The 26277-nt window shown below is 42.1% G+C and overlaps 2 protein-coding genes across 18 annotated transcripts in view; one reads left to right on the top strand and one right to left on the bottom strand.

Annotated features, from left to right (window-relative positions):
- Positions 1-26277, top strand: part of ST6GAL2 (ST6 beta-galactoside alpha-2,6-sialyltransferase 2) — a 95646-nt gene that overhangs the window by 60458 nt on the left and 8911 nt on the right. For 15 of the 17 annotated variants that reach the window (XM_081003094.1, XM_081003090.1, XM_081003089.1 and 12 more), the window contains 4 exons: positions 3335-3432; positions 6530-6631; positions 9426-9600; positions 19375-19600. In XM_081003094.1, the coding sequence (XP_080859220.1) occupies positions 3335-3432; positions 6530-6631; positions 9426-9600; positions 19375-19600 (601 nt within the window). Of the gene's footprint in view, positions 1-3334; positions 3433-6529; positions 6632-9425; positions 9601-19374; positions 25765-26277 lie in introns of those variants that run through there. The other 2 variants (XM_081003084.1, XM_081003092.1) reach the window with 2 other exon arrangements.
- LOC308475808 (parapinopsin-like) overlaps positions 12923-26277 on the bottom strand; it is a 51613-nt gene continuing 38258 nt past the window's right edge. Inside the window, exon 5 of the mRNA XM_081003218.1 lies at positions 12923-17677. Within this exon, the coding sequence (XP_080859344.1) occupies positions 17438-17677 (240 nt within the window). The 3' untranslated portion in view covers positions 12923-17437. The remainder of the gene's footprint in view (positions 17678-26277) is intronic.

Here is a 26277-nt window from a genome sequence, read left to right as displayed (position 1 = left end):
TCTGGTTGATAGTGACTGTTCTGCAGTGCGACACTCTCAGGAAGCATGATCATAGGTCCGGGATCCAAGGATTGTAACATGAAGCAGTAATATGGGCTGAAAGTGGGCAGGGGTCAACTGATGATGGGACCTTGAGGTCTTCAAAGGAACACAGCCTGGTTAACTAGCAAGGCAGAGCAAACCAAGACATGACAAGTCTTAGATCTCCAGATGTATCAGTAGACTTTGGGCGCCCCCTTCTGTTTTTGTGCTAGAAATGTGATATTTAGGTTTTACTTCTGAGCGTTGAAAGTGTGGTTTTTACAAAAAGGGATATATGCAGCAGGCCTGAATATGTTTTTTGAGAGTCCAGATGCTTTTATAGTGAGCTGTTTTAAGCAGAATAGCATTGTTGTTTTTTTACGATACGATTCTAGGACATGGCGTTCTTGTAACCTGAGGTGGTTTTCCAGGACAGTTTCTCAAACGTCCATATCATAAATCTGAAACGGAATGTAATACTAAACTTAAGAGTAATGCCATTTTATACAGGGTTGTGAGGTTTTTTTAACTGTAGATGTAACATCTGCTAGCACTTGGTCTGCAGGAAACTTTGGATTTGTTGTGGTTATTCACAGCTTAGAATTTTCTAACAACATTGCTTCTAAAGTAGAAGTTATCAAATTGCAAATGTGCTAAAGGAAGAAAAGTAGGCTGGTGACCAGAATTAGAAATTCAGATCTATAAGCTATGTACCAAATGGCTCCTTAAACCAGGGTTACAGTCACCTAAACAGAATGCCTAGTTGCCATTTTAGGACCAGACGGCTGAAAAGTCGTATTTTTCAATATAACTTTTTGGTTCCTGAAATTCATTCTGATTGGATAGAATTCTACAGGATATGTTGCTAATGTGTGAAAACAGGCAAGATCCAAGGATCCCCAAGCATGCACTTCCAGATGGTAGAGACTTCAAGTGCCATCGTGGCACCTAGGAATCTTCACTTGGTTGCAAGTGGCCAATAGCCAGGTGCAAAACGCACCTGGCGAATATCGAACGCTGCTGGAAACCAATTGGCAAGTAGATATTACCATTTATTGTCCTTGCAAGCATGGCACTGTTAAGTGTAACAGTAAAGGAGGGGCAAGGAACTGGACCTGACCAACAGAATACATTGTTATTCCCCCCCATCCTAGGGCCAAGTTTGACAGTTGAGTGGGACTGCAGCACCTACCAATCACATGATGTTACAGTAACATTAGGTGACATGTTTTTGCCCACGAGGTTTGAAATCAAACAGCAGACAAAGGCACAGCCTGCAACATGACGGCAATCAGCTGATGGTTGGGTCTTGTAAATCACTATGCACAGGGCTTTTGAAGACCCAACCATAAACTGATGGTCGGTGTCTGGCCAAACCTCTTTTACCTGGTCCATCAGGTGACATCAGGTGTAGGGCAAGTGAGCTTGTCTAAAATGGCCTGCAGTCAAGAGTTTTTGTTGTAGCAGAGCAATATTCTGTTTGCATTCATCGCTAATCTTCAGATACTATTATTTAGAGTGCAAGACTTTGCATGTCTAGTCAGCAGTAGGTCCATTTTGTTTCAGTGGGACTTAATTCTTGTGTAAGTTATATATAGAATTCCACTCAGAGATTGCACTTGTGCTTCGAGCCCCAAAACCCATCCTGAATGGAAATAAAGACACAGTGGAGACAAAATTTAGTTTAAATGTTAATGAGCAAATTCTGGCCACAAGTTTATTAAAATATACAAATGTGACAGGTATTTGCTTAGGCATTGGTATCAAACTATATCTGGCTCCTGCCCCACCCTGCAGGAAGCCTGGAAGGGTAAACAACCAACAGGGGGATCTCCGTCAGTGTATATTGACTGGTGCTCACCCCTGGGGTTCCCAGGGGTCTTGGCATGGCCCTCGTCCCTCTCCGGGCTTCAGACGAGATCCAGACCCCCAGATTCCTTTAACGGAATATCCTATTCATTGGAGGGGCAGGTTAAAAAAAAAAACACTTTTAAGAAATCGGCCCCATTGAATGCAGCAAGAAGCTGCTCTTCATCTAGGGTTCCAGCTTGCACTTCTGCAACTCAGTAGGTGGGCAAGGGAGAAGCATAGCCAGTGAGAAGGACCACAGACTCAGACTGTGAATGAAAGAAATTAAACACTTTATTGATATATAATGAATGGGAAGCAATTGGTGTGCTCAAAGCAATTTGCAAAACACAGCAATTCAAAATAGAAGAAAGTACCAGGCAATTCAAATAAGAAAAAAGAATGTGGAGTGATTGACAAAGCAAGTACTAATTAAGCAATTAGTAATAAAGTGATTTCAAACATACTGATTTCTAGACCCCTTCCTTATTTTAACACCCATCTAATTTGATTCCAGAACACCACAGCATTTCCCCATAGCTCCCAATCCAGAGTGGTGTGTCTAAGATCTTTCCAACAGGGTCAAGCAAAACACACAAAAAGTGTGGGAAGATGAAACAACCCCTGGGCGTCCAGCAAGATTGGAATGAACATTTGGAAAACAGCAAATCTAGGGTAAAACAGAACCCCAGTAAAAACTGGACTGCTCCTACAACTATTGCAGGCATAAATGAACCCAGTAAGAGCAATTGGGGGCATAAAAGAGCTTCATTTTTCATCCACCAAACATTTTTCCTTGTAATTATCAGAGAGGGAACAGACCTCTGCATCAGTTTGGAACTGAGTCCAAAGATGGAAATTCTCTGCCTTCTGTACAGGCTCAGGATTCTCCAGAAAAAAATAGAGAAATCCTTGCTGTAGGCTTCTTGTGCTATGCCAACCTGCTTGATGTGGCCAGCACTGCACTTAAATTTTCAAATCCATTATTTTAAAAAAATCACTACCACCACCACAAAAGCAGCAGAAACTTGCCGCCACCTCTCAGTTTTCATGAGAATATTTTATGGAAAGTGGTTTAGGGGAGAGGGGATTTCATCCCAGTGTAAATAACAGCAAACCTCTCTCTCTCAAAAAACCCAAAAAAACAACCAAGCATATTTTGACTCCTTCAGCTACTGTGTTCTTTACACATTCATTCCTTGTCCAAGTGCCAAGATACCACACAGGAAATCAGTTCTCAGCAGAAGTTGCTCACAGCTTGCTTGTGAAGAGCCGGGGTTTCTTGTCACTGATGCTACTCATTTTATTCCCTTGCTTGCTCCCTTCATGTGTGCTGACTACAGTGGTTCTTGGAGCCCAGCAGGAAGGGGTCGATGCTTACTTCCAAGTAAACATGCAGATGATTGTACTACACGATGACTCTTTTCGGTTACTCACTTGAATGTCCTTTCCTCTGACTTTATAGACTCCCATGATGCCGTCTTGCGATTCAACTCTGCTCCAACAAACGGATATGAAAAAGATGTCGGAAATAAAACAACCATGCGCATCATTAATTCCCAAGTAAGGCACTTGAACATCTGCATACTTGTATTGTTTTCCGTATGTTGCAACTCCTCCTAGAACTGAACCAGAAATCCTGGGCAATTCTGCTTTGATTTTAAATAACAGGCCCCAGCTTTCATCATTGCTGGGAACTGTTAACATGCCCAGCAGTGCTTCCCAAAGATTACATACCAAAGGGAGGAGACAGGTGATGGATTAGGTGCTATAGCTCCTTGTCTTTTGTCCCTTTCCCCTGCCTCCACGGGGTTCCCAAACTGTGGTCCATGGGGTACCAGTGCCCCACAAGCTTTTTATTCAGGTGGTTGCTGGTGTGTTTGGATTTGTGGTTTTAGACGGAGTATCCATCGTATTAAATATGCTCATTGATTTTTGTTTTTATTTTCATTGTTTCTTCAATTGTATTTCATTTTATTATGTAGCAGTGTGAATTATATGGGGGTTCAAATAGCAATACAATAAACCACACTAGATAAGAAATAAAAGAAGCAATAAAAGTACAATGAGATATCATACAGTATCTTGCTAGTTCCGCTGGCAGTGCATGAGACTCTTCATATAAGGGTGGTTGTGGGTTCGAGCCCCATGTTGGGCAAAATATTTTTTCCTTGCAGGGGGGTAGGACTCAATGACCCTCATGATCCAACTCTATGATGCCCTGTTATTGCAATTGCTACAACAGGGAGACAAATCATTAAGTGCTCCGCCAAGACCCTCGGAAATGTCCAAGTGGCCTGTTGAGAAAAACGTTCATAAACTCTTGGTCTAAGCCTCTCCTAATTCTTTTTTTGTAGTTTTATACGAAACAATATTTATTTATTAGGCTTCTTACTCGTCCTTCCCAGGGCAGGTCACAGCTAACTAAAAATGCAACATTAATATAAGATGAAACAGTCTACAATCTACAAAAGAACTGCGGTAATGTTGCACAGTTATGGTGATACCATGTTCAACTGAGGTGGTTGATAGTGCAAAACAACAACAACAACAAATAAGGAAGGCGTGGGAGGTGGAAACAATATAGATGCTGTCAGGGAAGAGTTAGAAGTTTCCAGTTTCTCAGAGGGAGAAAGCATTCCCCAAGTGGGTAAGGAGAGCAGTGAATCTAATAGAAGAGAGCAAGAGGAACAACAGGGAGGGACCGGCTGTTCACAGGAAAGGCAAAGGTTAAGTTCTAGCTCAGATTCGGAGGAGGGGAGATGCAAGCCAGCTCTAGCCAGGAGGTTAGAAAAAAGAGCGGGAAAGCGAAGGGAAGGGTGTCTTCGCCATTTTGAGAGTGGCTGGTCACGGAGAAGCAGAGCTCAGAAGGTATCTAAAATACAGTGGTGCCTCGCAAGACGAAATTAATTCGTTCCGCGAGTTTTGTCGTCTTGCGATTGTTTTCGTCTTGCGAAGCACAGTGTCGGGAAAGTTTTGGAAAAGCTTCAAAAATCACCAAAGTCTTTAAAAACCTCAATAAAGGCTACCACACCGCGTTCTATGAGTTGCTCCTCGAAGTCAAGTCGCAACTGTATTAACGGTGTTAAGAAAAAGGAAACAAACTTGCAAGACGTTTCCGTCTTGCGAAGCAAGCCCATAGGGAAAATCATCTTGCAAAGCAGCTCAAAAAACAAAAAACCCTTTCGTCTAGCGAGTTTTTTGTCTTGCGAGGCATTCGTCTTGCGAGGTACCACTGTAAGTGACTCTGAGGAATAATAGTTAAGGACCGTTTATAAGATTGTTTTGTTAATACGCAATAAAAAGTTTTATAAAAGAACAAGAAGCATTTGTGTGGTGATCTGAAGAGGACAACGACCAGTCCTGACAGATGCGGTGTTTGACAAAGTTGCATGACTATACTGAAGGAAACAAACACAAACACACACACACACACACACACACACAACCTGTCCATCTATATACATGTATATGCAGTAGTACCTCGGTTGTCAAACGTAATCTGTTCCCGAAGACCATTCGACTTCCGAAACGTTTGACAACCGAGGCACAAATGGCTTACTGCAAAGTCAATGGAGAAAATTGGAAAAAAACTTGCAGCGGAAGCAGTTCGACTTCCGAGGCAATTACTTCCAGTTTTTCGGTGTTCGAAAACCGAAATGTTCAGCTTCCGAGATGCTCGAAAACTGAGGTAGCACTCGTGTGTGTGTGTGTGTGTGTGTGTGTGTGTGTGTGTGTTATAGATAGATATGCAGTGCCCTCTTGTGGTGGACACATTGTATGTTTACTTTTCAAAATGAAGGTTTATTTGTAAGGACCGTGTTTTGATTTTTTGTTTCCTTATCTTTGAATTGAGGATAATAACAACCTGTGCCTCGCAGTCTGTCAATCCAATAATTCTTTTACGTCAGGTGGGTGCAAGATGTGCACAGCAGATCACATGTTCCATGCCTACCACTCTATGTCATCACGAAAGTATAGCCAGAGACATTTGGTCAAATTTAACAAAAAACACCTGGACAGAAATTGCTTTCCTCTTCTCTTCTCCTGCCCCCCTCAGCAATATATCACAGCTTTGATAGCCTGCATATCGTAGGCATATTTAAAATGAGTGCCGTCATTGCATCCAGAGAGCCAGTGTGGTGTAGTGGTTAAGAGCGGTGGACTCGTAATCTGGTGAACCGGGTTCGCTTCCCCGCTCCTCCACATGCAGCTGCTGGGTGACCTTGGGCCAGTCACACTTCTTTGAAGTCTCTCAGCCCCACTCACCTCACAGGGTGTTTGTTGTGGGGGAGGAAGGAAAAGGAGAATGTTAGCCACTTTGAGACACCTTAGGGTAGTGATAAAGCGGGATATCAAATCCAAACTCAAATCCAAACTCTTCATCGTCTTTTTTTGCTCTTCAAAATATGGCAACCCTACACTGCAGGGATGGAGAATTTTAGACCCAGGGCTGATTGTGGCCCTCTAGGCTCCTCTGTCCAGTCCTCAGAACTTTCCCCAAGTTATACTCCCAACCCCCCCAAAAAAGGCTGAGCGTTTTTTTAAGGGGGGGTAGTATGTTGAGAGGTAATGCCATTGCTTGATCTTATGAGGATGTTTCATAATCATTTGGAAATGTTTTGAATATGTGTGTTTGTGTGTGTTTTGTATTTTGCAGATTCTTACCAATCCTAAGCACCAGTTCACTGACAACCCCTTATATAAAGATGTTACTCTAGTCGCTTGGGATCCTGCACCCTATTCTGCAGATCTGACTGTGGTAAGTCAGCAGCCAGGATGAGTTCAGCACCCATTGCAACCTCCTCGTTTAAAAGCAACTAGGTTCAACAATGCCCTTTTTCAAACTGTGCGAGTGTTCCCAGGTCACAGATTTCCCATCGCAGGAAGCCTATAACTAGGAAATACTACAGAGGACTTCTGTGCTACTGCTTAGCGCTGCTTGGGGCAGCACAATAAATCTAAAAATGGTTTTGCTTCCAAACTGAAGCAAACCAAATTCCTACCCCATATCTAGATGAGAGATACGTTTCCATGAAAACCACCCTAATCAGAGCACATTAAATATTTGAACAAGCTTGTGTTGTCGTTTTAGGAGCTTAACTATGGAACAAGCAATAAAGAATGGGAAATAACCTAATAAACAGGCTCAGCCTATCTGCCTTCTTTTTCCACCTGCAATCTTGACTAGCAGATAATTCCTGCTCCTTTTTAATCAGCTCCCTTAACTGTCTCTTCACAACGGACGCTCCCTGCCTGTCAATCCCTCTCTCACCATTTCCATCTAACTCTTCTGCTGCCCATTTTATTCTTTTCCACAGCTTTTTGGATATAATATGCCGGTTGATATTATACATGGGAGCAGCAGAATGTATTGCTATAATTTCTGCAGTTTACAGGGGAGCAGAGAATAACACACCCACACAGAGAATGTGTGTTTAAAATTTATTGTGGAATTAAAAAATTTGCCAGCTTTATTATGAATATTTCATCTCTTGACACTAGAGGGAGCCGTCTTATTGCACAGAACACAGGAAACTGCCTTATAGCTGCCCAGGGTGGCTAGGGAAACCCAGCCAGATGGGCAGGATATAATTAATAAAAATTATTATTATTATACCAAGTCAGATCATTGGTCTATCTAACTCAGCATTGCATGTACTGACCGGCAGCATCTGTCCAGTGTTTCAGGCAGGAGACATTCCTTGGCCTAATTGGAGGTGTTGGTGGCCTTTGGCATGCAAAACAGATGATCTACCACTTGAGCTACGTGACCAGTGTCTGCAAGTTTTTCCTGTTACTATGGCCTTGCACAACCTTCCTTCCTTGTAGCACCTTCAAGTCCTCCCACCTCCCTGTCCCCACATCACCTGGTGCTTGTTAACTCAGTCATCCTGATCTAAGTGCCTGGCCACCTGTGATTATTTTCCTTCTCTTCTCTCTGCCAAAATTCATTTCTGTAGCTCAAGTGCTGCCACCGGCATACCTTATGAAAATTTAAGTTTGCAGGAGTTTAAATAATGCAAACAACTTGCGGGAGTTGTAAACATGCAAAGAAATCTGGAGTAACTGTGTTGCACTTGGGCTTTTTTTCCCTTCTTGTGTGGGTGGGGTGTGGGGTCTGCATATAGAATTATGGAAAGCAAGGGGGGGGTCCTGTCCTACCTGGGAGTAAAATGCTGTAGCACAATTCCTGTACGTATCATCCCACTGCCTGCAAGCCTACTACACCCTTGTGCAAATTAATTGAAACAAACAATGTAGTTTATTGTGCAAAACTCACATCTACATGTACAAAACTCACATATACGTACATTAGTAACGGATATGACCTCTGTTATTTTTAAGCAGCATTTGAACACGGTTTGGCATGGAGTCTACTAGTTTTGAACAGTCACTGTGGATTTTTAGATCCTTGTACCACACTTGAATCAGCGCCTGATTGGACTTCTCCATAGTCATACAGTCTACAGCACGGAGGCGACGTTTGCATATGGCCCACAAATTCTCAATGGGATTTACGTTCAGGGAATTCCCTGGCCAATCATGTACCTGTATTTGCAGTTCTGGCATGAATTTCTTCACCACTTTCAATGTGTGACAGGGGGCTAGGTCCTCCTGCAATATCCCAGTACCGTCAGGATACCTCTTTTCCAGCTCTGGAATAGCTCTCTTTCGTAGAAACGCAATATATTGTGGCGAGCACATCATTCCTTCTGTTGGCTGCAAGCTTCCGACACCATAATGATCAACTGACTTTTCGTGTTTGTTTTGAGTACAGGATTACGAGTAAGATAGAAAACATTCTTTGTTTCAGTTAATTTGCACAATCCAATGTGCCCAGCATAGCTCTTGTGACATCCAGCAGAAAGACCTGTACCCAGAGCATGGACTAAGCATGGTACAGTCCTGCCCACAACTGGTTTAAACCCACCCTAGAGAGTTAACTCCCTTTTACCTGCCATCGCATACAGGGACACACATTGGCTAGGTTTCACCATATAGCAGAAGAGCTGCCTGATGGTTCTCCCAGCTTGTTTACCATGGGAAAGCTTCACATAAGATTTGGAGTTTTGTCTGCTGAGCTCTAGTTCTTCCCAGAGAAGAGGTTGGTAACTTGGGGGCTTGTGGGTGTTCTTGAACTGCAACTCCCGTCATCTCCAGCTCCTGGATATGCTAACCAGGGCTGATGGGAGTTCAGCAACATCTGGAGGAATGCAGGTTGGCTGTACCTACCTTAGTGGCAAAGCCCAGTTCTTTGTCATCTAAAAGTCAGTTGTAGAGCACGCCCAGATATTTGTTGGGATTGATTAACAGGCATTGAAAACTGTATCAGTTCTGCTGCTCTATCTAAATTGTCTGCGACATCAGGGCACCCCAACACATGCTAGTAAGAGTTGCAGAAATCCATATCCACTTCCTTCTATGCCTTGAAGGTGTGTTTTTATATCCACAGGGAGCTGACAAATGTGATGCTTTAGATGCAGGTTGGTATGTGTTTAGCACTCCCTAGAAAATGTCTGGTTTTTTGTTTGTTTTTTGTTTTCTCCCACCAGTGGTTTAAGCAGCCAGACTACAACTTGTTTACTCCCTATGCACTGCATCGCAGGAGGAATCCTAAACAGCCATTTTACATTCTCCACCCCAAATTTATATGGCAGCTCTGGGATATCATTCAGGAGAACACCAAGGAAAAGATACAACCCAACCCTCCTTCTTCAGGTTTCATTGGTAGGTGTGTTTATTGGTAGATTTCTTCATTAGCTGCATCTGTAGAGTATATGCTGAAGGTTAGGATGTGTTGCTTGACTGTGGTGGTAATGAAATTTAATTTGGAGATGGATGGAAGAAGGCATGCTGTTTAACAAATAAGTAGGAATGAGGAATGTACCATATATACTATTAAACACACGTCTTATGAACTTTCCAGGATTGTGTATCTGCAGGACTTGGGAGAAACAAAGCTTTGTCTAAAACCATTTATTACTAAAGTATACTCCAAAATTTATATAAGCAGTAGACACAGAAGGCATTAACCAAGTCAAAGTCTACTAGTATAACCAATATTCCAGCAGCAGGTTCTTTGTGGAGCTGGAGTTACAAAACAGTCTTCATTTTATGACCTGTACTGTACCAATGCCTTGAAAATGTCTCATGTGTTCAGAATGTGAAACACTGATCAGAAGGAACTGTGCATTATCATAAATCGTGCATGTATGGCTAGGACTTGCTTGGGTTCAGTTGTGTTTAATTGGGGGTATGAATGGAATGTGTTGGCACAGCAAGGTGAAATTGTGTCTTGTGACCTCATCTGACATCAGGGACACCACAGTGATAGGTGCAACGAAAGCCCAACAGGACACTTTGAATATACAAGCCATATTCAGAGGAACAAAAAGCAAACCTATGATAAGAACACATAATGGCTTTTACACCTGCTTTTCCTAGCTCTTGGCTCTGAACTGCAGATTATTTTTACAACTCTCTGGCCCTGATCCAAATCTACATGGTAGAGCAGTGCACAAGTAGCTCCAATCAGATAACGCTGTTAAGCACAGAGGAACTAAACCTAGCTGTTCCCCCAGTGCCTCATCCGACACAGTTGAGTGGTAATATTTGGAATATCTTAACTGCGGCAGCTGTATCGGATAGGAGAAGCGAGCGTACAACAGTTGTATCTGCCCCTGATGCAGATCCCTAGCTGGAGAGTTGAGTATAAAAGGGAGATAGACGCAGGAATCACACTTAACGAAAAATAAAGGTAAAAACTGAAAGCAAACATTTGATGCTTGTGTCACCACTGAATATGAAACATACACCACATCAATAACCAGATAACCATGTAATGCGCTTGAAAGTGGAAATTGTATAACTGTTTATTTGAGAGATGAGTGTCGAGGGCAGAGTCATACATCAGCATCTGATGCTATCAGTCAGCATAAATGTTTCTGGGATGAATTTTTCAGTGTGACTATACATCACCAAATCTCACAGAAGATTGCTGACTCAAGCTAATGCTGGCGGACTGGAATAACTGATGTTGTGAATGCCAAGGGATGTAAATTAGAGAAGATCCTGCTGGGTTATTTGCAATACTAAAACCTTACATTTATGAACGAATATTCTTGGTGGCAAATTTCGGCATAAATGAATGAAATAAATGAGGACTTGTCATAATGCGACAGACCTTTATTTTCAATAACACACACACACACACACACACACACACACACACGGAAGGATGTTAAAACTGACCTATTTTCAAATGAGCTAAAAGGCTCATTGTTTCTTGTGGATGAAATAAAAATAAAAGTTCAGCCCATGTCCTAATTGCTCATTCACATCCGTGGTCTAGATAGCAAAACTCAGTTTGAATTGCAAGGCATGTGACGCTAAATGGACACTGTGCTTATCTCTGGTCAGGACCAGAAATGCTAATACCCACATCCTGGAAAAGTGAAAGCAGGTCATAGCTTCCAATGCCGGAAACATTGGGATTGTGGGAGCTGGCCACATCTCTTATTATAAAAGAGGGGTAGGTTTTGAGGAGAAGCTTTTCAGATGGCTAGGAGGTGACAAGTAGGAATGAAGAACCATATGCCTCTGTGTACTCTTTACTTGTTTGTCCACACGCCCAGAGTGTGTGAAGTGTGTAGTGCCAGAGGAGGACTAATGTATCACCAGATGCCCAAGTTACATACCGCACAGAGGCGCTCTCATAAAGACATGGAGCTCATTCGCAAAGTCTTACTGTGTGAAACACTCCAAAACTCTTACGCTTCCCCATCTAATTTTTTTTAAGCACTGATGAGGACGACTCATTTTGCAGCAACACAGTCCATACCCTGTTCCCTTCTCCATTTTACTCCCATGGTCATTGGTCCAGATTTGCTCAAGTGTACATCTTATTGTATTTTTATTTCTGGCATTTGTATGCTACCCTGTAGCACAAAGCTTTTAAGGTAGTTTACAAAAACAAAGTGGTTTTTTGTGTGTGTGAAATGTGTTTGAAATAGGTCGATGTTTTCCCATCCTTCCCATCCCATCTGTGTTTGAGCCTTATGTTAAATGGTTGCTAATGGAAGTGCAAACTCAAAATAAGCTTTGGCAGCTGCTTTTTCCTCTGACTATTTGGAATTTAGGACTAAATTCTGTTTGCGTGTTCACCTTTTGATCTCTAATAACTTTTAGAAGTATTGGTTTTGGTAGCCGATACAAGAGAGAGAGAGAGAGATGTTCTCTCTGTGACAGCTAATTGGTAAAGAAAGCTACTTTATATGTGCAATTCATTATCACACAAATACCCTCACATTGACTTGATATTACGATCAAGTAAGTGGTGAACATACATGTGTGAGCTGGCTTTCATGTCACTTGATTGTGTGCTAGTGAGAGCCAGTGTGGTGTAGTGGTTAAGAGCGGTAGTCTCGTTATCTGGGGAACAGGGTTCGCGTCTCCGCTCCTCCACATGCAGCTGCTGGGTGACCTTGGGCCAGTCACACTTCTTTGAAGTCTCTCAGCCCCACTCACCTCACAGAGTGTTTGTTGTGGGGGAGGAAGGGAAAGGAGAATGTTAGCCACTTTGAGACTCCTTAAAGGGAGTGAAAGGCGGGATATCAAATCCAAACTCTTCTCCTTCTTCTTCTTCTTCTTCTGCTAGTCAATCCATCTGTTGGTAGGCCTCTAACTAACGAATGTTTCAATGCTTTCACTCTTTCAGTTTTCTAGCTTTGCCGTAAGTTATCACTGCAGCATGCATTTTAAAGTAAAGATGAACTCAGTTTGAAAATAGGAGAATCTGCATCTGTACTGCAATGACATTTCTCCAAAGGCCACTCAGGATCCTTCTCACATCTGCACAAACATCTGCCAGGCAGGCATTTCCGCCAAGCCTGACATATTAACATCTCTGCTTGATTTATAACCTGCTAGTAGCTTATCAGACCCAATCTCAGTGCTCAGAAATTAACATAATGCTTGCCCCAACACCTGCTAGAAGTGTTATGACTAAGAAGGATTGGGAAGCAATTTGGCTTTAGGAAAGCAAAATATGTGTGAACTAACCACAAAATATTTTATTGAATTCCTGTTAAAGGGTTCCAGAGGTAACATGACATAACAAACATACAACAGAGCTTCTTGGTAGCACTATATCTGCTCCCTGTTTGTGCAAGAACTGACATGATGGAACAAGCAATACTATTATGAAATAGCTATGTAAGACTGCTGTGTGCACACACACAAGCACACAGAGAGAAAACCCCACATAGATATGAAAATAGATTTAAGCACCAGAAGCAGGTGTAGGCTTGAGAATCACAAGCCATGCCTAAAACATAGCTGTAGTCAGGTGGCATAATGTAAACGTTTGTGCACGTAATGGACTTAGATGGAATAGTGTTTGAATCAGTGGTGGGAACCAAGATACAGATGATGCTAACAAACTTTTATTAGTGTGTGTGCGTGCACACACACACACATACGCACCCACAAAAACGTTCTTCTCAAATAAGCTTAGAAAATATCAAGATCTGAAAACTTTCAGGGCTACTTTCTCTTCTAGGAATTAGGGAATGAGCTATGTGCTCCAAGGATGTTTCACTGTGTGCATGAAGAACCCCTGGCTCAGATAAGGGGGCAGTATGGAGAAGACAGAGTAATGCTATTGGGTGACAGGGAGAAGGCAGAATTGCTCAACACCTACTTTGCCTCTGTCTTCACCCAAAAGGAAAGCAGTGCCCAACCTGGTGATAACAGAACAATTCAAGGAGGGAGCTGCAGCCTAACATAGCAAAAGAGGTGGTAAGGGAACACCTAGCCACTTTAAATGAATTCGAATCTTCAGGGCTTGATGAGCTGCGCCCAAGGGTGCTGAAGACGCTTGCTAATGTAAGCTCAGAGCCTCTTTCTATAATCTCTGAGAATTCTTGGAGAACAGGTGAGGTCCCTGAAGACTGGAGGCAGGCAAATGTTGTCCCCATCTTCAAAACAAGGGGGAAAAGAAAACCCAGGTGTAAACTACTGGAACCAATGGATCCAAGTTACAAGGTTACAACTAAACCTCAGGAAGAACTTGCCAACAGTAGGAGCTGTTCAACAGTGGAACAGACTACAAGAAGTAGTGCACTCTTCTTCCTTGGAAGTTTTAAAGCAGAGGTTGGATGGCCATCTGTCATGGATTATTTAGTTGGGATTCCTGCATTGCAGGGGACTGGACTGAACTAGACTACCCTAGGGGCCCATTTCAACTCTACAAGTCTGTGATAGCATGTTTAGAACATCATTTTTGCACAAAAGATCTGCTGCAAAATGGCAAATTAGTGTGGTCTTATTTTTACTTCTTTTTTTAACTTATAAATAAAACATGCCAGTCTTGGACTGGGAACCAGTAGATATTTTGAAACGATTGGTAATTTTTGTGATTATATTGCCAACGTTTACAGATGTAGGTCTACAGGTGTTTTTTTTTAATTTCAATGGAAAAAGCAGCTATGATTCATGTCAATGGGTGTGCATAAAGATTAGTTTTCCTCCAATGAAGAGAATGTGAAAGGATTCCATGTTGTGGAACTTCTCTGGTCAGTTTGCCACGTGGGAATCAGAACACTTACGGTTTTGCAAATATTGCTGTGATCATTTGTACATATGTATTTTGAAGTTTTATGGCTACTACATAGTTTTGGATGAAAGTTGCAGGAATTGTTAGTGCTTAGTTTCTGGAATATGCAGCATTCAAAATGTTCTCAAAATCGAGTTTTTGCTAAACTAGAAGCTGAGCTGAATCCCAATCACTTTTCAAAATATATTATTTCTTTCATACTAAACAGTTGGTACAATAAGGTAAATGAAATTACATTCTTGTGTACTTCCAATCTTCTGGAAATGACTTTTTAATTATCTTGCTAATTACATAGTGTAATTGCATTGCACAAAGATACATGCTGGAAGTTGAAAAGCTCTTGAGTAATTAAAATTGCCAAGGACAAATTAAATTTCTTCCTTTTTTTTTAGAATCGTTAATATCCATTTATATTTACTATTCATACAACGAACTTAAACATTTATTTAATTCTGATAAAAGAACTTCAACACAAACCCCAAAATCCCAAGAGTTTGATCTTCTGCTATTGAGCTAATTTCAAACCATTGTTTAAAATTCCTAAATACATAGCTGTGCGATAAAAGCTTGTGACATAGGTAGCTGAACATTGCACTGTTTTTGGCTGACAAATCCTACACTGATGTAGAAGATAATTCTGTGTAATGGTGCATGGATTGTCATTGCCATGTATGAGAGTCTACAATGGAAGGAAAGTCCATCAGCTTTCAAGGGAGTCCGTTCCACTGTTGAACAGTTCTTGTAGTTAGAAAGTTTTTCCTGGTGTTGAGTCAGAATCTCCTTTCTTGTAACTTGAACTTCGGGTCCTTCTCTTCCCCAGCATGAGAAAACAAGCTTGCTCTGCTTTCCATGTGACAGCCCAAAGATACTTGGAGATGGTTATCATAATCTCCTCTCGGTCTTCTCTTTTCCAGGCTAAACTGCTGGGATAGTTCAGTAGAGCATGAGACTCTTAAATCTCAGGGTCACAGGTTCACGCCCCACATTGGGCAAAAGATTTCTGCATTGCAAGGGGTTGGGCTAGATTGGCTTTGTGGTCATTTCCAACTCTACAGTTTTATGATTCTATAGAACATGCCCAACTTGACCACTCAGTAGTTCCTTGAATCCTCTTCTTTTGCCCTTTTTGAAGATGGGGACTACATTTGTCCACCTCCAGTCTGTAGGGACCTCACCTGTTCTCAAAGAAATCTCAAAGATTATAGACGAAGGCTCTGAGATTACATTCACAAGCTCCTTGGGTGTAGCTCATTGGGCCCTGGAGATTTGAATTCATTTAAAGTAACTAGGTGTTCCCTTACAACCTCTTTTTCTATTTTGGGATGCAGCTTCCTTCTTGCATCATTCATTCTGCTATTGCCGGGTTGGGCACTGCAGAGAACCTACTACAGTGATACCTCAGGTTACAAACGCTTCGGGCTACAAATGCTTCAGGTTACAGACTCCGCTAATCCGCAAGTACCTCAGGTTAAGAATTTTGCTTCAGGATGAGAACAGAAATCTTGCGGCAGCAGGAGGCCCCATTAGCTAAAGTGGTACCTCAGGTTAAGAACAGTTTCAGGTTAAGAACGGACCTCCGGAACGAATTAAGTTCTTAACCAGAGGTACCACTGTACTTGCTTGTTCCTCCTCTTGCTTCAAACACAGCCGAAGAAATCTTTATAATTATTTTTAACTTTTTCCCCAAGCCTGAGCTTCTTTCTGAGCTTTGCCCCACCCCGGACATTCCCCCTGCAACTGTTGGCTACATGTGTATACTCTTCCTTCGTGATTTCCCTTTCTTTCATTTCTTAATACATGCCCTCCTTAAATCTCACCTCATCTTCAAGCTCCTTATGCAGCCTCACCGGTTTCTTTAGATGCCTCCCACTTGTTGGAATTGTCTGCATTTGTGCCTTCATTATTTCACCTTTAAGAAATACATATTAGGCAGGGGGAAGTGGGAAACAGATTCACATCAGGTACCTAACGGTGAGCAAGGGTTGAGGATAGTGTTGTCCGTGTTGACATCTTAGGCATGGGAGTGTGCTTTACAAAAGCAGTAGCAAGCACATACTGGTAGGGATAACTTGAACAGTAATTAAAATGAAGTCTCCTGTTACAGCTGTAGATTTCTAACCTGGGGCCAATATGTTTTTTTAAAAGTTAAAACCATAAATATGTAGGTTATTTGTACATGTGGCCTCTTCACATGTAGATTTCGAAGAGACTGTGGGGGTCGTCTAGTCCCCCCATGCAGGAATCTCTTGCCCAACATGGGGCTCAAACCCACAACCCTGTGATTAAGAGTCTCATGCTCAACCAACTGAGCTATCTCTTGGTGCACATATATTGGCTAAAATGAAGTTGCTGTCCCATCATCATTTAATAACAATGATGATGTTCTTTATAACCCTGCCCCCTCCAAATCTGACTGATACTAAATCACTGTGCTTGCTTGAGAAGGGAGATCTACATTTTGTGTTGTGAAAGTGAATCGGAATATTTAAAGCCTATTACCAGCCTCAGTATGAACCAGCAGATGTGTGAGCTAGCGCATATTTACTACTCTTTAAAAAACCAGTTAATACTGTGACTTAGTACACATTTGAAAACTATTCTAGCAGTCAGTGCTTATCAGGTTACAAAGATCTAGAATGAGAATTTTGTGAAGCTGAGGTGGAGGGAGCTAACCCCAACAGAATGGGCATTGAGGCATCTACCGTTAACTTCAAGCAGCAATAATACATTATTCCCTTGCACATCTAGAGCACCAGTCTTTTTTTCTTTCTTTTTTTTGGGTGCTATAATCACATAATTCCTACTTGATTCAGAGTTAGAAACAGTTAATAGCAACACGTTTTGTTCCTGCTTAATGCACAGCGGATTCCTTAGGGGTAAACAAAGCAAGCTGGCAATAAAACTGTAACATATATGATATAGATGGATTAGGCAACAGCTTTCACTCGTTCACAAGAATGAATTTTCCTTGGACATCTGTGGCGGGCTGTCTGAAACAGGCTCTGGGCTTGACTCTGGGCTCAGAAGGCGGTCCATTTTCTCGTCCATTTGGGGAAGCGCTTGCCTAGTGGTTCCACCATCAGCTTTCTGGTTCAGTTGGATGACTGTGACCTTTGACTGACAGGTGGTTTCTCCGTCAGCCGCTGAAGCAGGTTGGCAGTGGAAAAGCATCAGAAAGCATTTGTAGAACTGGAAAACAAAAAACCAAAAAACCCAACCAGTTTCATTTTGCTAAGCTGCAATTTTCAGGTTATGAATTAGGATAAAGATTTGTGCATTTAAAAAGTTAAGTGAAGATTCAGATTCTGCTGTTTACATTGCAATCCAACCTTTCCCAAACCTTTTCACTTTGGAGCCTTTGAAGAACGTGCTGCATCAGCTACGGCACATCACAGCTCGTTCCCCCCTTGGTTTGAGGGCCAGAGCACGATGGTCCTCAGATTGGTCCCGGGTGATGTACTGTATTGGCCCAAATATAAGCCGCATCGGAATATAAGCCGCACATTTAAAAGTATTGGAGGAGAAAGAAAAAAAGACAATACCTGAATATGCCACTCCCTTCCTCGCTTTCTCACTTCCTGGCCTTGGGGGAGAGGATGGGGGGCTACGTGTGGGGCGGGCGTCGCTGCGCAGCGCTCCTGCCGCTGTTTACCCCACACTCATGGCTGCATACTGGATTCTTTTTGTAAGGTCGTGAATATAAGCTGCACTTTTCATGGTCGGAATTTGGAAAAAACGGTGCGGCTTATATTCGGGCCAATATATTGCCCAGGCCTAATGCTGACCCCACTGGGCAGAATGGAGCCTCCTTGACTTCAATAGGAAGGAAGGCCAAATTAAACCTAATACAGCCGACACGATAGCATTGGTTAGCATATTGCCACATTGGCTCTAACCTGCAAATCACCCTCTGAGAGCTGCTCCTCATCTTGGGCAAATTGGCCCTGCAGCAGACAGGATGTCATACAAGTCACTGAATGGCTTGGTTGTCATGCCTCACGGTGTGCAATGCCAGAGGACCACAGTGGTGTTGCAGGCAAGAGAGGCAGGTCCTGAACCTCAGGAAAAGCCACGACTGCTGCTTTCTGCTTCTTTAGTTTGGAGCTCCCCTCACATGCGGGTCTTAAGAGAAGACTGGGGGTTAAGGGCCATGGGGGAGGGGGCTTATCTGGCTCCCTGGAAGACTTGTGAAGTTTAGCAGAAACTGGTGGGTGGTGGGACTGGGAGCTCAGGGCTTGCCCAACCAAAGAGTAAGTAGGGCTGGCCAGGAACATCTTTGTCCATTGAGGCAGAAGCCCTAAGAAAGGCTATCAAAACATGTGGCACAGTAGCACCCAAATGTATTCCCTAATTCACAAGCTGAGATTCCTGCTTGATGACTCTTGAGGCTTCCAACTCTACAGCAGGAGGGAGGGAAAGCAGTAGCAAATTAAAGGGGGAAAACAAGGGAAAGAGGCAGCTTGAAAGGAGAAACAACAGCTCTCTCTACCCCTTCACCATTTTAAAAAAAAAAAAACAGGAGGAGAGAAAAATGAAGACTGGAAGTAATTCACAGGGGCAGCAGAAAAACTCACAAGAACAGAGGAGCTATGAGAAAGGGAACAGGAATTTGGCTGAGGTCAATGGCAATGAATCAACTCCTGTTTTCTTGATACTACTGGTGCATTTCCTGTTCTTAGTCACCAGGTGGCAGGCAGAACCCACTCAACAGCCCTTTATCCAAAGAAAATATATTGATTCAGCACCACCGCATGCTAGAGATGATCAGCAATTTAGCAAACAAGAACTTGACTTGATTTTTGCATGCACAATGATTAAAAAGAAACCTAAGTTTGGAAACGTATTCTGGCATTTTTAAATACCCTAAACGTTTTCTCTCTTTTCAGGGATTCTCATCATGATGTCCATGTGCAGCGAAGTCCATGTATACGAATACATTCCTTCAGTCCGGCAGACCGATCTCTGCCACTACCATGAACTCTACTATGATGCGGCTTGTACCTTGGGGGCTTACCACCCGCTGCTTTATGAGAAACTGCTGGTGCAGAGGATGAACAGAGGCTTCCAGGAAGATCTGTACCGGAAAGGAAAAGTGATTTTGCCAGGGTTCAGGTCAGTGAAATGCCCTGGATGGAAGTGATTCCCATACAACACTAAGAAAGGATATTTCTAGAACAAAGTGCAATAAGGTGCTGCTGTCGTACTAATAAACAACAAAGAAATACTTGAAAAAAACCGGATCCTAGACCAATCTAGTCTTGAGTCTATAAACTGTAATTAAGTAGCAGGTTTGGGGGAAGTCCTTGCTTCTGAGGCCTGAGTATTTATTATTGCTTTGAAAATAGGTTTTGGGGTTTGTTTTGGTTTTTGTTTTTTTTAAAAAGGCTTGCTTTTTGAGAGATGCAAACTATGGTGAAGGTAAAATACTGTGAGGATATATGCCAGAAATCATCAAGCAGTTATACCACATGTGCCCGATTGCAGTCCTTTAGACAAGGCAGATTAAACACGAAGCCTAACCTAGTGAAGCAGTCCTTACAATTAAATAAAAGCAAACTTCAGCTATATTTTTCACAGCATCTTTTAAGATTTTCCTCTCTTCCCTCTTATAAAAAGTGCCAGATGTTTACTGAATACAATGAGCCATGTTTTTGTTTTATTTAAACTGTTCTGGTGGCCGAGCTTGGAACACTAACCTTAAAAGAGCTGTACTCTTTTAACATGTGTTAAGACATATTTGGTCAAATACATAAATTGGTAGCATGCATAGGAAAGGTTGAGTAGAAGACCACCACCTGGCTGTTTCAGAAAATAGCATATTGAAATTTGCTTCCGTGCCAACGTGCTGGCACCAGTGTCCATATTAGAACAAAGATATTTTCTGACCTTTTATGTGGGACTGAATTGCCACACATTCAAGTACGCAGGCCTGCAGGCTGATTCTCATTCATCATGCCATGACAACTCCCTCCAAACACCCTCATGACAGCTACTGTAGTCAGGATGAAAAGTCTTACCTGCGGATGAGCCATCAAGGGAGTAGGTTGTTGTGTGACAATTACAACCCACAAGCAAACAACACAGCTTATCTTTAGAAAGCAGTTGCTTTCTAATGCTTTGTGGATGTGTCAGGATGCTGTCAGTGGCTCCCGGCAGTGGTTGCCCAGGAAAGTATAAAGACAAGGAAATATGTCTTACAGTCCTTTTTTATTCCAAACTTTACAGAGAGAGGCTATAGAACCCAGCCTCTTGGATAATGGTGTTGTCCCAAGTGAATCTTCACACACCCCTATCTCTTCCACTTCGTCATTCCTCATTATCATCATCTCCTCTACAGGTGTCACTAAGTGCCCTCTGTCTTTGAGGTCTTTGCTCTCCTACTTTTAAGGCTCGCTGGGTTCTGGGAGATGGTGGGTCTGGAATGCTTTCTAGTGATATGTCAACCAGCTCCCCCATTATTTCTCAGCTTTTCCCCTCATCTGCCTCTGAGCTGTGACCTCCCACAAACCCCCCGATGAAAATCTAAACTATCTTCCTCTTCCTCCTTCCTGGAAGGTTCAGGATGGGGAGGCGGTCTCCACCATTCTTCTTCCCCTTCCCACCCAGTCCCTGATAGAGATCTTCAGCAGCCTTTTCCATTTTAGTTTTCTTTCGCTGCCCCAGAGCCCAGTTGCAGCGCTATTCAGGGAAAAGTGTCAGGAAGAAAGGTTGGGGCAGAGGGCAGCAGGGCTTGTAGACTTACGAATGTTCACTACCACTGCAGTATTTCTTGGCAAGCCAAATCAGGGGAAAGCGAGTGAACAGAAGAGAGGAGCTTTGGGGTTGTCAGAAAGTAGTAAGAAGAGAAGAGGGAATTCATCAGGTTGCCTTGTGGGCCAAAGATGCAGTGAGATGCCAAACCCTGTAGGTTCTTGTTGTTAAGAGCGGAGAGTCAAAATTCTGGCCCAGAAATATTCAAGCAATGCTTCTGCATTTGCAACATTCCCTTTCACCCCCACCCCCAAGTTTCTAGCAATAGGAAGCGAGATCCTGATTCTACTTCTAGGTCTTAAGAATGTAAAGACAATTTAGCTGGATCAAGCTTGAAGGCCTATCTCATCTTGCACTCTGGTTCCAGCAGTGGTCAATTAGATGCCTCTACGGAGGTTTGCAAGAAAGGCATAAAGGCAGTGGGCTTCCTCTGTCGCTTGTCCCCAGCCTCTTGACATTGACAATATCTCCAAACGCAAAGCATCCATTGGGCTGCTATGTCAACCTGCCTGTATGTCACTTATCTGCCTGTCTAATCTTGTTTCCAAAGGTGGTGTTCATCTTCCACATCTTATTTTTCCCCCAACGATTTTTTTTTTAAAGTGATGAGTTCCATAATTTAATTCAAAGGAGGATGGATCAGGTCACCTACATAAGACTCCTGTCAAATGTAAACTCTCCTTTCTCTTGCAAAAGACTGCTGAGTACCGGCAGAGATGTTCTATAATCTTTCACCTTGTTGTCATGCAAGGATAGCCCTCCAGACGTTGGGAGTGCAGCTTCCTTCATTCCTTCCTGTTGGCCATGTTGGGTGGGGCTGATGGGAGCTACCGTCCAACAACATATAGAGATACACATGTTCCTCATCCCTGTTGTGTTTGCTCAATCAGAAGTATCCCAGTAAAGGAAAATATAGTGCACATATCTCATTGCTTAGGCTCTTTAAAAAAAAAATTACCCAGCTGGGTTGAGAGAGAGAGAATTTGCATCCGTGCTTGTATGCATATGTTTCTGCTGTATTCTTAACAATAACCACCTGCCTGAGGCATAATTCAGTTTAAACAAATAATTGTGTTGGGTTCAACATAATTTAACCATGGCTTAACTTAACATCCTATTTGTTTCAGTGGGAGCTAATCTCAATATTGCTAACACAGCAACACACACCAAATACTGGATCATAGGAGTCAATTCCTAGGGGCCAAGGTCCCTTCGCCACACCCCATAAAATATCGGAGGGGGCTGGGCCCCACCCAAAGTTGATGGGCATTGCCATTCATATGGTGTGTGTGTGCCATGCCATGTGATCCATTATGTGGGGTGGGGCTTGCCTAGGGTCCCCAATATTTTATTCAAGTTGGCACCCCTATACTGGATACTTTTCTTAATAGTGCCAGTTTTATCTAAGGGTTCAGTTGCTTGGACATTCCTTCAAGAACCTTAAATTAGTGGTGGCCATGTGGTATCTTCTTAAATGTAACTTAGAAGCACTGCTTGTCTCCAAACTGAGGTCTGGTACAAACCCAGGGATGCCACCACAGATCCTGAGTCAACCTTCCAACGAAGTCTGGTTTTCCCTCTCGCCATTTAAGTTCTCCTAACTCAACCACCTTCGCAATTGAAACTGTAGTTGTTTATTCCACTGACTTCAGCAGGGTTCGAATTGGAAACTTTAAAAATATTATTATCGGTTCATCTTCTGATAAGTGTTCACTTTGCAAAATTCCACAGATGAAGAATAATGCATTTTACTTCAGTGTTGAAGGGAGATGAGAGGGGAAGAGGAAGAAACAGGAGGGGAACTTCCGATTTTGTTTTTTAAAAGTTGCAAGTGAAAGAAAGAAAGAAAGCATTAGCAAGTGATAGCTGATTGAAAGTTCAGACTGTTCAGTTTAAGACAGTAAATGAATGTGTATTAGATGTTAAATAGAATTTTGTATGTTTTTAGGCCACCTTATTATATATATATATAGATAGATATATATATAACAGTGCATTTTTAATCTATATCAGAATTATAAATGTTCAGTAAATGTCTGCAACTCCTACTTGAAGTCAGTGAGAAATCTCACTTTAAAAAAGTATGAAGTCTGTTTAAGCCTTTGCTTCTTCTTTTTACCAGTTTAAAAAAACAAAAAGCAAGGGTTGCTGGGAGAAGTTAGTTTTGATTGGCATAAATATGTTGAAAGCTTCACACTTTCTCTGCACTGATGGCTGTACAGTTGAAAAGTTGCACTCAACACCTTGGGTAAAGCATACTTGTTTTCTGTTATTATTATCTGTCATGATCTACACTTTCCACTGTGAATTTTTTAATGTGGTGCTCTCTTAATTTTTTATGCATAACGCCTTCAGAAGGTCACTTGGAGGTGTTCTCATGTTTGTTACAGGGAAATTGATCTATAAACTGTTGAGCCAATCTTTGTTTTGCTAGCAAAAACAAAACGTTCCATCTCTTGTTGTTTCTTCCATGTGTGACTTGGAGGCATGGCCGGGTACTTGCTTCACCTTCTCAGTTTTCCCCCTCCGCTTGCTACCAGAGTTACTCGTGTTGAGTTCAAAAGCACTGAATGTGGCACTGGGCACAAAATCCAGCTTCCAGCGACTTTTACCATTTTATTTTTTTTTAAAAAAGAGGTGCTTTGTAGCCTGTGTGGCTGGCAAAAATACCCCAACAGTGTTGAGTATTGCCTCCTCCAAACTCAGAGAAGTCAGAGGCAGTGCTTAAAAAAATATTATAGGAGCCTAGGGCAAGGCTTCAAGTACCCAGTTTTCTTCCTTGCAGAATCAGATTAAAAATATGGAAATTAAGAAAATCATGCACCCTTGTTTAATTAGCTGACACACAAATCACAGTATCCAGCTTTTCTCTGCACAGAATCCAGATTATTTTGCAGGCCAATTTCCCCCCGCACATATTCTTTTGCTCAAAGGAAGGTAAGTTCCACTGTGTTCAAATGGATCCTCCTCCCTACAGGTGCATATAAGACTGCAACCCTCACATGGCACCTGGGAGTAAGCCCCATTAAACTCAGTGAGGCTTACTTTCAAGTAGTTATAGGATAGTTCCGTCAATTAGCCTTGTGGCAATTGCACGGCTAGTTGGGAGATGGGAAGTGCCTAGTTTCCACTGAATTGCGTAAATAGCAATCCTAACCCCACTTATCTTGGAGTAAGCCCTATTGAATTCACTAGGACTTACTTCTGAGTAGGCTTGGTTAGGGTATGGCCACAACAGCTCTGCCCACCCCCCACACCAGACAAAATACTTAAATTGTGACACCCTATTGCCGTCGAGTAGGCCCTGTGGCGGTGTGAGCTCTCATCCCTAAGTCAGAGGAAACATTTATGGGTGTTACGCTCATCAAGCAAAAATATTTGAAGTGTTAGTAATGAAAGCTGCAAAATGCTCCACACTTGTTAAAAATCACCCTTTCTAAAGTGGATCATTAAATATAAATGGAGGTTTTTGAAAATATTGCCCTAAATAATTCTTAGTACTTGGGGAAAAAATCTAGCTAGGAGTTCTTCTTTTGATTTTGTTCAACAAGGTTTTTCTATCCCTAAATTGAACTCTGACTTCATTAATTTCAGAGTGCCCTGTCTTGGACAGATTGCAATCCATAATTTTCTTAACAAGTTCCCCTTCGTTCTTTCTCTCACACAAACTATACCAGGGTAGTTTTACATGTGCTGAAATTGAAGACAGATAAGGTTATGACTGGGCTTTCCACATTTTCTTCTTAAATTTTTTGAAAGTTCAGCTGCTTACATGGCATGCAAAATTGGAGTAATGATCAAGTGCACCTATGGAAGGAAGGATGGGATATAAAAATAAATGGTGATGATTGTATTTATTTATTTATTTTTTAAAAGTAACCAACTTCTTTCCCTCCCTTATACTTTGCAATTTGAAGATAGAATACTGAAAATGTCGTGAAATTACAAGGACATTTCAATGAATTTTAAAATCTCATATAGAGACATTTGCAGCCATAAACCTGCAGCTTTCTGTGCAGAGAGAACATCTGGATTAACTGTTTATATAAGTACCTCATGTCTATTGAAGGTTTATTTAAATAACCGCCCTGAGAGCTTTGTGATGAAAGGTGGTGTATGAATTGAATTAATTAAATAAAAATAAAACACATTTTTATATCGCAGATTTCCACTCTGTAACATGGCAACGTAATTCGAACCTCTGTTGTTACATGGCCAGCTGTGTACATGCCTTATATTCACACATATCATCTCATTTTCTAAAGCTGTAGTCGCCGAGCTACTCAAATAGAAGACTGTGTACTTTTTAAATAGCCTTGAGAATTATTTTGTATGATAATTTTTTAAGTGAATGTGCACTCTTCAAGAAACGAAAGCTTGAGATTTTCCAGGAGTCGCATTTTTAAAAACAGTGTTTGTATACATTTTAACACTTTTGTATTTTCTATTTTGGTTTTATATATTTTTATGTATGCACAGTGTACAGATTTTTCTTGTAAATAAAGTTTGTTTGTTTTTTTATTTGATTGGATGCATCAGCTTCTCATTATTTAACATGAGGGGATTAAAATGTGTATGTTACAAAACAAATGTTGCCATTAAGGAACGAACTGCACATGTAGCACCTGGTATATAAAGGCAGTGTGGTGTAGTGGTTAGAGTGTTGGACTAGGACCTGGGAGACCAGGGTTCAAATCCCCATGAAACTCCCTGGGTGACCTTTGCCCAGTTATTGCCTCTTAGCCTAACCTACCTCACAGGGTTATCGTGGGGATTAAATGGGGGGGGGGAACCATGTACGTCACCTTGAGCTCCTTGGAGAACTAGGTGGGCTATTAAGTACAATAAATACCATAGGTAAAGGGACCCCTGACCATTAGGTCCAGTCGTGACCGACTCTGGGGTTGTGGCGCTCATCTCGCTTTATTGGCCGAAGGAGCCAGCGTGCAGCTTCCAGGTCATGTGGCCGGCATGACTAAGCCGCTTCTGGCAAACCAGAGCAGCACACGGAAATGGCGTTTACCTTCCCGCCGGAGCAG

This window comes from Podarcis pityusensis, assembly GCF_964106645.2.
Source record: "Podarcis pityusensis genome assembly, chromosome: 4".
Taxonomy (NCBI): domain Eukaryota; kingdom Metazoa; phylum Chordata; class Lepidosauria; order Squamata; family Lacertidae; genus Podarcis; species Podarcis pityusensis.
The sequence above is the reverse complement of the archived record's forward strand: the minus strand, read 5'-3'. Positions and strand labels throughout refer to the sequence as shown.